This window comes from Trichechus manatus, unplaced genomic scaffold, assembly GCF_000243295.1.
Source record: "Trichechus manatus latirostris isolate Lorelei unplaced genomic scaffold, TriManLat1.0 scaffold00133, whole genome shotgun sequence".
Classification (NCBI taxonomy): Eukaryota; Metazoa; Chordata; class Mammalia; order Sirenia; family Trichechidae; genus Trichechus; species Trichechus manatus.
In genome coordinates this window covers 7,096,222-7,111,759 of record NW_004444069.1, presented here as the reverse complement: position 1 = coordinate 7,111,759, position 15,538 = coordinate 7,096,222, and the positions used below count along the sequence as shown (strand labels likewise).

Here is a 15,538-nt window from a genome sequence, read left to right as displayed (position 1 = left end):
TACATTAGTATTTACCTCTTGGACAAACTGGAGATACATCACTACGCCTTTGCTAAAGAATTAAAGGCCTAGTTCTTCTAAAAGAACAACAAAAACAGCTGACTAAAAAAGTATCCTCCCCTCAGATAGACACACAATTTGCTCTATGTTGAGTGACATACTTTAGATTTACAAATAAGCCACAGCCACCTGTTTTAAGGACTAAGAAAACATGAACTCTCCTTTGACTGACAGATTTTTTTTTTTATTAGCATGCTTTGGATCAAAATGATTGCTTCCCTCATTTTGTGGGCTATATATCTAAATGGTTTAGAAAATTCCAAGTTACATCTTCAGTAAGAACGAGGCTTGTGAGAGTTACATGCTTGTACCCTGTCTTTGGGGCAAATATGTCATGGCTTGCAATCTTTTTCCTTCTACAGATTCCTCTGCTAACACTCAGCATTCATCCCCACCTCTTTTTAGTGTGCTTTCTTGTACCAAAGAGGTTGGAATGCTAAAAACTACATTGCCCAGACTCCCTTGCTGCTAGAGCTCTGGACGGGAATTAGACTGCACCAATTAGGTACACTCACAAGAGTCTGGGAAAGTGGAAATGAGGCAAAGGACCTGTACCTGCCTGATTTTGACTGTTGAAAACTGTTAAAGTGCTTAGCTGCTAACAAAAAGGTTGGCAGTTCAAATCCACTGAGTGACTCCATGGGAGAAAGCCCTGGCAATCTGCTCACATAAAGATTACAACCTAGAAAACCCTATGGGGCAGTGCTACTTTGTCCTATAGGGTGGCTATGAGTCAGAATCAACTTGATGATACAAAACAACAACAAATAGTCACGTTTATAGTAGAAAACAGTTTTATCTCCTTCTTGGGGGAACTTAATCCCATGAAATATTTACGAATGAAAAATATCCCCTTGCTTCATCAGCCTGAGACCAGAAGAACTAGATGGTGCCTGGCTAGCACCAATGACCACCTTGACAGGGAACACAACAGAGAGTCATGGATGGAGCAGGAGAAAGGTGGGGTGCAGAACTCAAATTCTGGTAAGACCAGACTTAATGGTCTGAGACTGGAGGAACCCCGGAAAACATGGCCCCTGGATTCTCTATCAGCCCACAACTGAAACAGTTTCCGAGGCCAACTCTTCAGACAGGGATTGGACTGGACTATGGGACATAAAGTGATACTCGTAAGGAGTGTGCCTCTTAGCTCAAGTAGATACAAGAGACTAAACGGGCAGCTTCTGTCCGGAGGTGAGATGGGAAGGCAGAGAGGGTTAGTAGCTGGTTGAATGGACAATGGGGAATCAGGGGTGGAAAGGAGGAGTGTGCTGTCACAGAATGGAGAGAGCAATTAGAGTCACATAATGATGTATGTATAAATTTTTGTATGGGAAAAAATTTAAAAAATAAATAATTCTAAAAAAAAGAAAAATATCCCCTTGCCTACTCACCAGATGCAAAAAAGATCTTACTTTAACATGGTGCCAAACTAACACATGTTCAACGATGTACATGCAAGAACATTCACTGCAGCCTTATTTGAAACAGCAAAAGATAGGAATCAACCTAAATGTCCACCAATTTGAAACTAGTTAAAAGAAACTATGACACCATGCATATAACGAAATATGATGCAGCCACTGAAAACAATGAAGCAAATCTACATGTACTGATGTGGAATGACTGCCAAGATACAATGTTAAGTATACAGTGTAAAATGTGCTACCACTTGTGTTTAAGAATTGTCTGTGTTTGTGAGAGGGAAGGAATAAATTCTAACAAATCTTTTTCAGAGACATTATTGGTTTCAAGTTATATCCTATTGACTTTGCAAGTCAAAAAAACTTCCTTCTTTAATCTGGAACAAACCAAAAAAGAGAATAAAGAAAATGGCAGAGGAAAAAATTTTGTAGAGAGAAGATGCAGATGGAATGATGTGGATGTTGAGAGGATAACCATTTCAATAAAATACATAACTCAACTTTGTAAAAAAAAAAAAAATTTTAACATACTTTTATACAGATAGACTATCTTAGGAATGAACTATAAGAACTGTTAACAGCATCCTCTGGGTAGAAAATTGAGGTGGGGGTAGCAGAAACAAGAGATGGAAGACTTATTTTTCACTGTATATCCATCTTTACTGTTTGAATTTTTTTTACCATGTGCATATTTTACCTTTTCAATAGCAAAAACAAAAACAAAAAACTGTTTTAATAATACAAAAACACATGATGATGTCACTTTGCTTTTCTTTGTAGCATTGTTACAGGCACCAATTTTAAGAAGAGGGGAATCATTCCTCATTTGCAGGGAAAACATCAAAGTAACTGGGTAAATCCAAGAAAGCTTTGTTCTTTTTTCCCCCCAAGCTCCCCTGTGCTATTTCCCCTCCATCTTAGAGTGAAGCGTAGGAACCTACTTGGCTCCTCACCAAACACTCAGCCTTCTTGGGGAAGCAACTGTTACCAGCTCCCCCCGGAATGGGGAAGCAGTGGCATCTCTATTTCCATGGTGTTCAGCTGGTCTAGCTGCTGTAGGTCTCATCCTGGATGCTGAGAAAAATCTATGGTGTTCAAGACAAGTTTGGATAATAAGAGGAGTAGGAAAATTGATGGGGGGAAAACCAGTCAGTGTGATAAATAGGCTGGTCCAGAACAGCAGGTGACGGATATGCAGATGCAAGACTGGCAGGGAAGGAAGATGGTCTGCTCACAACAGATGGATGGAGATGCTCAATCATCCTCGGGAACAAACCCGCTGCTGCCACACAAAGCCCTGCCTGCCCGGCATGGCAGCTCCACACTCACCTGCCAGGCCCAGCCTCCTGCCCCAGAGGCTCTGCACTGGGCCTAACCCAGGCAAGGCCAGGGGACACAGCAGAAGTACTCAAGAAGAATGCCAAACTCCTGCAAGCTGGACTCTTGGGAATTCATTGCTTGTGGGCTCTTCTCACTTTGCCTTATTCCTCCAGGTTCCAGAAACTTCCTCATGTTGTTTCAGTTGATGGCTCTCATTCCTCAGTAAGGGTTTCACTGCGAGAGGGGCCAACTGCCCTGTATATCTAGGACTGAGGGGTTTCCCAAGACATGGGACTTTCGATATTAAAACTGGTACAGTCCTGAGCAAAGCAGACCAGATGATCACCCTACTTACTGTCCACTGTCCTCTCTCTTTTGTCATCCCCTTCACAGTCAGTAAGACAGAACCCAGATCAGCCTATTCCGGTTGTCAAGTTCATAGTTAAATACAACTCCTTGCGGAGGGTAGTTGTTTCCTCCAGTCATCAGAGACTAAGAAACAGTAAGAAAAATCACTCAAGCCCTGCCTCTCTCAGAGCGGGCGCATCTTTAAAAAATGCCCATGATATACAGGGTCCAATTACTCCAATAAATACAGGAATGAATCTAAATCTTCATGCCACAATCCATGTCTCATTAACAAAGAATCAGAAGGGGCACACAGCCCCTCACAGAGTCAGTACTATTCCTTCCAGCTCAGCAGAAGGAGTTTCTCAGGACGCAGAAATGGGCCACAATCAAGCAAAGGACTGTAGCTGGCACCATCCCTACCCTGTCCCTCCCCCACTGGAAGCTATCTGCTGGACCCAAGCGCTAGGGGGGGAAAAAAAAAAGCTGTGTAAAAAAACTTCTGGCTTCACTAAGACACATTAAAGAATTAATTATAAAGTAAAGCTGAAGGAGAAAATTAATTTTAGAAACACAGGAGGTTACATTTTTTTTTCCTGGAGATGGGGGAGGAAACACAGTTATTTTCGTTTGCATCCTGGGGGCACAAGCTGGGAGCTGTCCAGTCGATAACCTGGCCATCAGAACAAGGTTTGTAATTAAAAGGTCAGTGACCTGGAAAGCCAGGGCCTCACTCCCAGGGCTTCTCAGTAATGACGGAGCTATTAAATTAAGACTGTTATGAAATCAATGCTAAAAAAGCTTTCATGGTAACGAGATTCCATTCAAGGACATGCAAACTACCTCGTGAAATGGACTTAAATGATAAAAAAGAAAAGCAATAAAAAAGAGTTAAATTGAAATCTGTGTTAGGATTTACTCCCCCTTAAAATACTCCGGTGAGAGAAGCCCTTCACCTCTACCCCACAACCAAGGTTGAGACCTCAGGTTTCTTCCTCAAGTTCATTTCCAGCAAGGAGGCAGCTTTGCTACTAGGGGTTCAGCTTCCAGGAACTGCAGAAAGATAAAATCTAGTTTCACCTCTTAGAATGAGAAAGTAAAGTGATGGTGTGTTCTACTTGGTTTTCTTCAACCCTGGACTATTTATCAGATGAGGGAGAATAAAGCCTTTGACTTATATCCGGGGCGGGGGGGTGGAGGCAGGGGGGGCCGTGGTGGAAATCAGCTACAGTGTCGGCTAATACCACTCAGGCCCCACCCTTTTTTTCTAGAAGCTCATCTTTTTCTAGAAGCTTGCTTTACATCAGATATAAAGTGAGTTAACAGACAACTCTATCTTCCCCCCTACCTCATCCATCCCCCACCCCCGCATTCTCCCTCCTCCTCCCCCAATAAGGCATCACTTTTACCCACCTATACTCAGCCTGCCAAGAATGTTTGGAAGCAGACTGCCTCCTACATTTTGTGGCTAGATAGGGTGTCAAATCACCATAAGCCTACTGACAACAATTTCCAAACCTCTAACTTTCTGGACTGACTCTATTGCTGTTTTTCAGTTAATCTGACCTCCTGGACTGCAGCCTGCTTGAAGCCCCAGATCTGATGTGTGCCTGGCAAGAACCGCCTCTATATATAGACCAGTTTTGTGAGGGCTTAAACCCCACACATAGCCCAATTATCTTCATGTGTGGCTGACTCTGCAGCTGATGTGTCATCTGCAGAATCAAGTGGTTGGAAGGAAAACAAAAACATTTATTCGTGTACTCTGAAGGTGAACAGCTGCTTTTCCCTTTCATCCAAAAAATTCTCGATAAAAGGAAGAAATGTTATAAATTACACAAAATGGCAGCACAAACTTCAAAGAAAATGATAAATGATTCTAATAACTTCATGCTTCTCATTAATGACTCCATATTCAGACTTTAAAGCATCCAAAAGAGATCTCAAGAAAAAACAGAACCATGAAAGACCTCTGCAAACCAGTGCTCTTCCATCCCTATCCCACTCACTCCCCGCTCACCACCCCCCTATCTCCCCAGCCCCTGAAATCAGAGTACAACACTTAACCTGTCAGTAACAGAAGCAGGATGCAGCCCCTGCTCCCGGCTGTGGTTTACAATAAGACAAACTCCGCTGATGAGCCTAAAGTAACCCTCATTTTCCACTGAACTGACATGCACTACAGGGACCTCAATTTCTATATTAAATATTAAATAATATTAAAAGAAAAACAAAATTGGATTTGCCTTTTCAGGAAAGAGATGTTTATTAAAAAAAAGAAAGTCAAGATTATAATTCAAGTCAGTGCTCCACTGCAATTCCCTGAAGTGACATTTGCTAGGAAAAGCCAAGACTACAGTAGCTGAGAGCTCTTCCAAAGCCAGGGCTCCAAACCCACCCGTACAATGAGTCCTGCGGGGAGGCGCAAGGAGTGCAGGTGCCAGAAACTTGGTCCCTTCCCCCTCAAGACGCCCCCACCCCAACAACCAGTGAGCCAACCCTCTGTCCTTCCACAACTACTGTCAGGGGCAGGGTAGACATGTACTCCTCTGCAAAAGCCCCTCCTCGCGCACCCCCGTCAGGGATGGTGCCAAGCTACGCTGATCATGTAAACCTGACAGAAGAACAGCCGGAAATTAAAAAAGTGAAGTGTAAATCCGCGGAGGGGCTCTTCTTCCCCAGACACCGATCAAACCTTGGAATTATCTGCCCAGAGAAGGTCCTGCCAGAACTTACCCTACTGGGATTCAACTCGGAAATGGATAATTACTGACTGAAGCAGCATTTTAGAGGATAATGGAGATGGGTGATTAACTTCAGTGATTCCGGGTTTAAGTACAGGGGTAAACACACGTGGTTCTCTCTAGAACCTCTCAAGGTTCCAGCTGCCTAAGATTGTAAAAACGCTAACCGTAATTAGGGGTCAAAAAGGAATTGTGCCCACTCTGCCAACCAATACTCATCTCCTTCAGGTCTTCACTCAAATGTTACCCTTTCAGAGAGGCAGACTGTAATCACCCTACTTAAAACTGCAATCCCTTCCCCACACCTACCCTGGCCTTCCTCGTCCCCACAGTCCCTGCTTTCTTTTTTGCCCGTGGTATTTGCCGTTTGACATACCATGTATTTCTTTTTCATCTTTTAATCGTCTGCTTTTCCCCATTAGAACTTAAGCTCCACGAGGGCAGGGATTTTGTCTGTTTTGTTCTCTGCTAAATCCCCCTTGCCTAGCACAGGGCCCGGCAAAGGGCTGATGCTCACTCTTCACTGAATTCATTCATTAAGTGATTGATTTTTTTTAAAAAAAAAAAAGAGCAACAAATAATAATTCCACAGAACTGTTTCATCTCTACAGTAATTATTAGCCAAGTAACTAAAAGAAGTATTATTTGGTCCAGAGTTTGTCTCTCTCTCTCTTTTTTCTCTCCCTCTCCCAGTCAGGGATTTATTAAAATTAAACAGATTAGATGGAGCTCCTGATACTAAAACTGCTCAGCAAAGCCTGCGGTGGGGAAGTGCCGCGCAAACACCAGAGACATTTGTCTCTAAATTGCTCTAAATACCTTCTGCAAATGAAATTCTAACCCAGCTGCGTTTGAGAGAAAATGAGGAATAACTGGTCATTGACGGTGGAAGAGAAGATCAGGCAGTTATAATATTGCACAATATACTGGGGCTAAGGATCTCTCGGCAACCATAGATTTTGTCTCAGGTTACCCCGGGTAATCAGCACAGCTTTTAGGCTCAGCTTTCCCCAGCTTCAACGCTTTGATGAGAGAGCTGAAATCCCTAAGCTTTTATGATTAATTACTCCCCATAGGTACACATATTTCAAGGAAAAACTCTTTTATGGCATGATGCTTTCGGAGCGGAGAGGCTGGCCAACGCACTCCAAATTTTAATAATCTCCTAATGACCGAGCGGTGGGGGTGGGGGGACGGTGCAGCCAACAGGCACACAGAGCCCCCTCACCAAGTCTGTCACAGGGCCCAGCCTGCAGGCCACAGCAGTGCCTCTAAGCAGCTGCCTGGGATGAAATGTTTGGACTTATTCTTTCACTACTAAACCCTGGGACACGATCGAGTGGAGGGATCAACACTGTCCTGAGTATCAGTTCAGGGGGCTATCATGCACAGGCCTAGAAGACACTACCAAACCACTTCATCTTCTAGTGCAGCCCCAAATGACCTAGTGCTCAAAACTTAGCATTTTGAGGCTCACATTCCAGATCCTAAAGGAAAAAGAGTTTTGTTTGGGGGAAAGAAAACTCACTTTTTCCCCGAATGGTAGATATGAGCCTTTAAACAAATTCCTAGATTTCTAGAAAATTAAATGTTCAAAGAATGAAAAGTCAGGTTTCATTTTTTGCTTGTTTGTTTTGCTTCCTTTGTACTTGACAAAAAAAAAATCCTAAATTCCAACAGAGCCAGAATAGATTCTGTCTGCTTTGGACAGTATCGAATTTGTCGGGATCCATTTTATCCCTGCTTACAGAAATACCATAAAACCAGTAATTTACCACTCAATCTGTAAATCGAACTGATCCCAAGCTTGACCTTAACCTGACCTTGTTTAGTCATCTCGTTTCCCTGGTCCTTCATTTCTTTCTTCTTCATTCTTTACTGAAGCAGCTGACCTCCTAACCTAAAGCCAGTCATTCTGCAGCCAGGGTCATTAACAGAAGAACGGACCAGAAAGCAGAAGTTCTCCACAGTCTTATCCAATGGGCTCCTTTTTCCATCAAACGATGCCTTTGCCACGATATTCAGAGCTAAGGCCTTGGCTTTACTGTATCTGGTTCTCAATTACACGATTCCTACGATCTCTCTGCTCCACTCTAAGGATAGGAACCTGTATTCCCCTCTTGGGGGCTCTCCTCACCCCCTCCCCACCCCCACACTAGTGGACAGCTATAGGAGATCCTTGATGTACTCAGCACCTGTTTCCACACTATGGCTTCTAACTGCCCTGTCCCCAACCCCTTTCTGCAGGTTGTTCTGTGTGGCCATGGGGGAACCTGTACCTTTCTTCTTAAGGAATGCTCTCCTGGTCGTAAGTGGGCTCTGGCGGACCCGGGAATTCTGTAGAAACTTCACTGCTGTGGCAATCTGGTAGGGGAAATAAAACAGAGAAGAAAAGTAAACCTCAATAGTCTGAATTTCAAGATTAAAAGTCCTATGAGTTTATTCCAAGACCATAGAAAGAAAGCATACCACTGCTAAATTTATAACCAGTTATTTCTTAAGTTTAAAATCTACCTAAATGAAAGACTATGTTATTTCCCTATTTTCATTGGCTTCTTGTATCTGAACCTATCAAACCTCAGCCTAGCTTTTAAGACCTGCAGTAATCGTTTCCTATCCTCCCCTGTTCAAGCCAATTCTTCACTACTCCGCACAGGTAGTCCCTCTCGGCCATGCTCATCCGTGTCACTGCACTTGGGCCATGCTGTGCCCTCTTTCTGGAAAACCTCCCTGTCCCTCCTCTACCCATCTACACACTGCACACACAATACCAGCATAGCCCTTTGATAGCCTGTTCTAACTCCTCAAAAGCCTTCCCAAAATTAGCCCGCCGTCTCTGATCTCCCTATTCCCTTAAATTCCAAATGCTTGTAGTGTGTACCATATTGAAGACATAATTATGCTGTCTTCTAATGTTCAGGCTGCCTCCCCAACTACACTGCAAGCATCTGAGGGAAGAGACCATGCTCCTCTGCAGAGCCTGGCCAAGTGCTAAGCGCACCCCAGGTGGAGGGGAGAATATAAGAGACAACATGCACAGCCACTCACATGGTCACATCAGGCAGTGAAGCTGAATTCCGAAGAGCTTATAGAGGACAAAGTTGGGGATTTCATGGCTAAAAGCTGACAGACTGACCGATTACCTGCCTACCCCCGGAAAAGAATATTATTTAATGAAATCTTCATATCTCACAAATCAGGCAAGTAGGGGATGGAAGGAAAACTTCTGAAGGTTCTCGCCTCCACATCACTCAGCACACACAAAGCATGTGTTTACACGGCTGCTTGTCTGCTCTCCATCCGACATTAGTGCGACGGGTGGGAAACGCCAACCTACCCCAGACAGAAAAGGGGCTGTTTTGAATGACTGGCATTATTCACCTCATCAAAACCAAAAGAATAATATGGTCTCATGTTACAGGTAAAGTCAACACGTCCTGCAGTTCGCTCATAAGTTGCTGAAAGAAAGAATTTTTAATGAGCCAAATATAAGGAAGGTTTCTAAGATCCTTCACACTAAGGGTAGCAGTTGGGCATAAACTCAAACAGAAAGTACTGTGACTATAAATGGAATACAAGTTACAAATCATCTCTTTCCCATATTTTATATGAATTTAATTCTGCGAACAGACGGCTTATCTAGTAATAAAAGATGTTGTGGATAAACCAGGGTGCAGGTTAAAGCTAGGGCAACTTCCTTATATATTTCTCCAATAATCACTCTTTGGGAGGCTTAACTAAGACATCCTCCCTAAAGGATGAACTCAGGTTCCCCTGACTTTTCAGATTTGGACCTGTCAGCAATAAGATGCACTAGTGTTCCCTGAGAGCCAAGCCTAGCTCCCTACTAGTTACAATCTGTCCAACACTGAAAACACATTACAATTTTAACCACCACCGTGAGCTGCAGTGATAACCAATCAGTTCTGGGCTAGAGCAAAACTGATGCTCGAGATTCTAGAACCCCCAAACTACAGATTCACCCCCCTTTAGCCCTTCGACCAGATCTCCTCAGGCTGCACCAAAATAAGAGAAAATTCTAACAAACACCCACAAAACTGATGCATTTTAATGAAGAGATGGGAGAGGGGAAAGAGGAAGGAAAGATAGAAGAGAAATAAGAAAAGGTAACAGGTAGAAGGAGGGAAAGGGGACGGGAGAAGAAGGCAATAGGGCAAGAAGAGAAAGCAGAGGAAAAGTAACAGAAGGGGGGAGGAAAAAAAGGAAAGGGGAAAAGCGGGAAAGGGTATTGGTGAAGGAGAAGGAAAACAAAAGGAAAAAAGGCCCATGCTCTGCAGAGAAAATGGACAGTTACAGAATCACAGGCCCCACAGGTCAATGCCAATCTGCGTGGCTCAGACGGCTTGGGGATAATTGTTCTTCACCTGGGGAAAAAATATACCTTCAATACACAAGAAAATTACAGTATTCGTATCATGCAGCAGTCAGTGCACGCTCTGATATGTGTACCAGGTGTCAGAGGAAATGTGGATGAACAGGTCTTAAGCAGAAGATGCTAATGGCATAGCTCCTACGATTTACCCATAGAAACATACACGTTTCCTTCATCCTTCCAAAATTTTCCACAGCAGAGAAGGAAAACAGAATCCCACCACTAAAATGCACAGGTTTCACCTTGCTTTTTTAATACAGTCCTTGGTATATGCATTTCTGGTCAGAGAGCAAAGTTCTGATGGGTTTAATGGTGCACTCAATGCAGTGCTTGGCACATTCCATCAATTTTTTTTAAAAAAATTGCATCTCTTATTTCTTTAAATACATTAATCAGCCTAGTGTAGGCAAAACGGAACCATCGGACAATGCAATAAACATGAATTATCATCTATCCAACACGCATAATGGCTTAAAAATACATAATAGCAGGTGTAGTTTAAATGATTAGTTATTACACCTGTGGTGGGTCTGATTCAATTGGGAAAAATCATCTTTAATAGGTTAAAAGGTTTAGATCACCATGCTTTCCTTAAAGTGGCTGTAGAGAGGGAATGATGGAGTGCTCTGTCATTAGTAATTCATTTAAGAAAAACGTGGGGGATATAGCAAAGAACAGCATAAACGAGTGAATCCAATTTAAACATCAGGTAAAGTAGAAAACACCTTTTAAAAAAGCAAGATAAATGAATTTGGAAGGGAGATGAAATTGACGTATTTATTTTAACGGGAATTTGACAAAGTCCCGGCACACTTCAAACTTGCAAAAATATGAACAATTGCTTTTAAAGTTTCCATTCACTAATTTCAAGTCATATAAAATGATACTGCCAAACACCTACATAAAGTATGTTTGGGGCTTGTTTATGTTCCTCTTGATCTTTGTCTGAAAACGCAGGCGACAAGCAAATCACATACTTAACAGCATCGATATCACTACGCCAGATGCAAAAATATAAAGCACCCAAACTGATAGCCTCAACATAATATGCGGAGTAAGAAAGATACCCAGGTAAGCAGCTACATGTGTGAACATACATATGAAAACCTTTCTCCTCCTTCCACTAGTTATTTCTTCTGCTACTCTTCACTCTTCTCCCTCCCACAAGAATCAGGTACTACAACAGGGGGGAAAAAGGCCTTCCAATCTAGAATTCTGTAAGCCCTATGATTCATACATAGAAGGCTAAAGACTTCCCCAAACGCTTTTTCCCATAATGCAACGATTTTAGCATCTAAATAACTGACGATGCCCTCAGTCTGCGTCTTTCGTTTCCCTGTTGTTGGACACTTTTCATTAACTTCATGAAGCGATTCAACTGCCTCTTTCTTCTGCAGAGGCCCAACACACACAACACGCTTTTGCTGGATTAAATGATGGGGTGCCTGCAGCCTGTCCTGTATTATCGTTTGATTTTCTAATTAGAAGATGAATGTGACTATTCATGGGTTATATTTGTGCCCAACTAAATTACATAAATTCAGGCCAAATCTTCCGCCTCAATGTCAAAGATGTAAAACGGAGGCAGGAACTTTATTGCACGTGTTGTGGGTGTGCAGCAAGCCAGAGAGAATTCTGGCGCAAAGCACCTGATACTGTCGTCTAAACCACTTGCTGTTGAGTGCATGGTAAATATGGACTTGGCTTCCCTTTCCCCTATTCTTGCACTGATAGAGTACTTAAAGAGTGTATTCGAATTACCGGTAGCTAGTTTACTAAAAATAAGACTAACTCAGAGGAAAACAGGAGCAAAGTTTCTCACTTCCACTACCCTTCCCCCCTACCCAAACAAAGCAAAGCAGAACAACCCTGCCACCACCAACTCCACAACTTGAGGGAAATTTGATCATTTTCACTGTCATTTAAAGCTAGAAGGTAAAACTGAGGTGCAGAGAAAAGGAGTAAATTCTTGTCTTGCCAGTCTTATAACAATGCTTACACTGCAGTGACTGCCAGCAGGCCAGAGAAAAGGGGGGACTTCAGGCTGAAAAACACCTTTGGATCCAAGATGACTGGCCAATTGAGATTTGTGTTTGAGAGACCAGGATTTGTAACTGTATAAATCAATGGAATACAGTCTACTTGGGGGTTATCTACTATGAACTATGTACTGTTAAATGCATTGTGTAGGATAAGTAATCCCTGGTGAGAAGACTCGAGGTTCCTGACGGTCCTCGCAGAGGAGAGGCTCCCTATGTGTTTGAAACTCTCCTACAAAAGACCTGCTCATTGTAATCTTCGGAATGCACACTTTCTTTTCTGCATGAGGGGGACGGGAGAACAGAGCCTCCCTAATAGAAAACCTGGGGTTGGAGGGAGCCTTAGCACTTTGCACCTGCCATGTAAACCTGATGCATTGTCTCCTGTGACACTTATTTGGAATGCCACCAATTCCAGCAATCCTGTGTACTACATACACATCTATCTCCTAAAATGTGAGCATTCATTAGCCATTGTAAAATATTAAAAATATTCAAAAATTCATGGCACTAACAACCAAAGCCACGTCCTGTTTAACACAGAGAGATCACAACTAGAGGACAAGAGGAAATGTCCACGATGCGGGTGGGCCTGAAGCCCCATTCCAGCACGCCGGGCTCCACGGTTCCACGTGCACTGCTGGGAAGATTAAATTGCCTGTGAAAGGTTCCTCCACTCCTACTCTAAAGTAGAGAGACCCAGAAGCCTGTTAACAAGCGTTAGACCAAAGCCAATGCAAGTTTTAACAGGGATTGACTTTAAAAGCTAGGCATTACCGAGAATGAGAGAACCCTCTTCAAACACAAATGCTGCATTTTAGTGAGAAATCAGTACTCTGTCAGGAGTTCCTTGACAAATATGGTCATCGGTGGCACAAGGAAATAGTTGCAAGGCAGCTGTTAATCAGAGAAACACATTGGAGAACGCTGATGCTAGCACTCGTGAAAAAATGCAACGGGCTAATTATGAAGCTATATATCTCACTAAAGAGGCCATGTTCCTTGTGACTCCAAGCAGAGCGCTCACGAATCCAGGGTCCTAGGACAACGTAATTCTGGTTTACCACATCCAGACTCCTCTGTAACCTACCGTTCACAATCCTGGGTTCTCCATTCTCTTTCTAGCCAGGGAACAGGCTGGGGAGGGAAGGAAGCAGGGGCGACCACCAGCCACATTCCAAGGTGCTGCACAAATACATCCCAAAGATGACAGAGTCAAAACCTGAGGAAAAGGAAATTTACGAGCAAGCGAAAGGAAAGACACAGCAGGATCACTATTCTAAGTGTGGTAGGAGAGCAAAGGGGTGTTAAGCATCAATGGAGGAGAGTTGCCCCTTGCCGCCAAAATGAAAAGGATAAAAAGCAGCAATAAACAAAACAAAACAAATCGAAATGATCGTGTTTGTAATCTCAAAGGGAGACAGGCAGAGAGCTGCTCTCTGAGTGTGAAATCCCACTCAGGGAAGCCAACGGCGTAGAAGCCACGTAAGAGGGGAAAGTTAATACGCAGAGGAAGGCTCGGTCAGCCAAAATTCAATACGATACTCTGCAAGGACAAGGAGGAAGAAGGCTCCCCGAAATCAGACTACTGGGAGGGGGGAGGGGCTCCACGGAGCTCTCCGAGCAAAACCACTGGAATGGCAAGAGGGGAATAACCTTGAGGTGGACAAGGCTCTCTGCAGCCTAGCGCAGAGCCAAAGTGCCCCCTAGCCGGAACCGGCGGAGGCGCAGGCCAGCGGCGGCCGCTCCGCGAACGCACACAGCCCAAATTAAGTGTTTTCACTCAGGGAAAATGAAATGTTTTGCAAGATGAAACAGAATGAAAATTGAGGTTTTAGGTAATTACTAGTTGGCATTTACATATCACGGGCTGGTTCAACACCTATTCATTTTCCTCTTTTATTTTCAATTTTTTAAAATTGCTCATTAAAAACGAACAGATGACAGTGACGGGTTTTGGTTTTTTTTTTTTCTTTCTACTCCTTCCCCTTCTCCAAGGGTTACAAAATCAAGAGGCATTTTTAGCCCATTTATCTACAATTAACACACGCACACAAAGGTATGTTTCATTTACATTAAGGGGGGAAAAGGAGAGAGGCGTCAACAAAAGCCAGGAAGTTCAAAAATGAAGACAGGGAGTTGTACTTAAGGCAGCCTCCCGCACCTGGGAAAGCTGGCGTGTGAGGAGTTAAAGGAAAGAGACTCTCTTTCAACTTGGAATTTCCTGGTTTTTGTCATTGTGTCCTTCCCATTGTTGATTTGGGTTACAACCCTCTACTAATTATGCTTGTGGGCCCTAATTTCCTTTGTTTTACTTTCCTCTGTCCTTTTGTTTTTCACATTAAAGAAATAAAATATCTCTGGTGGAAGTGCACAAGAGTCTGCCTGAGAGAACACCACATATTTTAAGGTCTATTGTGTAAATCTGTATTTAGGGCATTCTAAAGCAGGCATTATTGACCCTCGTCTCTCTTAAAACACATTGATATATGTAGTAAAAGCCTTTATGAAAAGTAGCAACTTCACTGTGCAAAAACTACCTTTCAAAGTGAAATATCTCTGCCATTTAAATTTTTTTTTCTTGGCCCTAGTTAAAAATATCCCGTGAACGGCTTGTCAGGATGCCACTGTTTTATTTTATTAAAGTAGTGTTTCCAGAAATGTATGTGAAATAAAAAGCACTGGAAACCAATATGCACTATTTACTATCAAGTGACAGTGATTTTAGGGACATATGGGTGACTTTGGAGATGTTTTCACATCCAGCCTAGTACTGTGGGTGCCAACTTCCAGCCAGGAGGGTACTGGTGCAGCTGAGCAGTAAAGCTCTGGAAAGCAGAGCTGCCAGTGCCCCGGTCTGACTCCTCCACAGAAAGAGCCAGAGTGTACATGCTTGCTGTAGAGGAGCTGAAAACCCCTGCTTCTGGGTTGAGAAGATCAAAGTTCCTTTTCAGGAAAGGTTGAAAAGGAAAAGGATTTTCTTCTTCAGGGAGAAAGAAAAGCAAATTTAAATGCCCTGTCCCCATGCATCCCCACCTGAATTTAGATAGTAACCCCTCTAATTTTTGATGCAACCAACAAAGCAGTTACCCAAAGAGGGGAGAAAAAAAGGATGACATTTGCCTGTTCCTTGGCTTTGAAATCCAACTGGCAGCAAATTGTTTGAAGTCCTGTTTAGAGAAGAAACTGTAATAGCCTCCATACTGAAAA

General features: G+C 43.0%; 1 protein-coding gene across 2 annotated transcripts in view; it reads right to left on the bottom strand.

Moving 5' to 3' along the window:
• Positions 1–15,538, bottom strand: part of PEX14 (peroxisomal biogenesis factor 14) — a 148,524-nt gene that overhangs the window by 83,016 nt on the left and 49,970 nt on the right. For both annotated transcript variants that reach the window (XM_023739413.1, XM_004385158.2), the window contains exon 3: positions 8,176–8,260. In XM_023739413.1, coding sequence (XP_023595181.1) covers positions 8,176–8,260 — 85 coding nt within the window. The remainder of the gene's footprint in view (positions 1–8,175; positions 8,261–15,538) is intronic.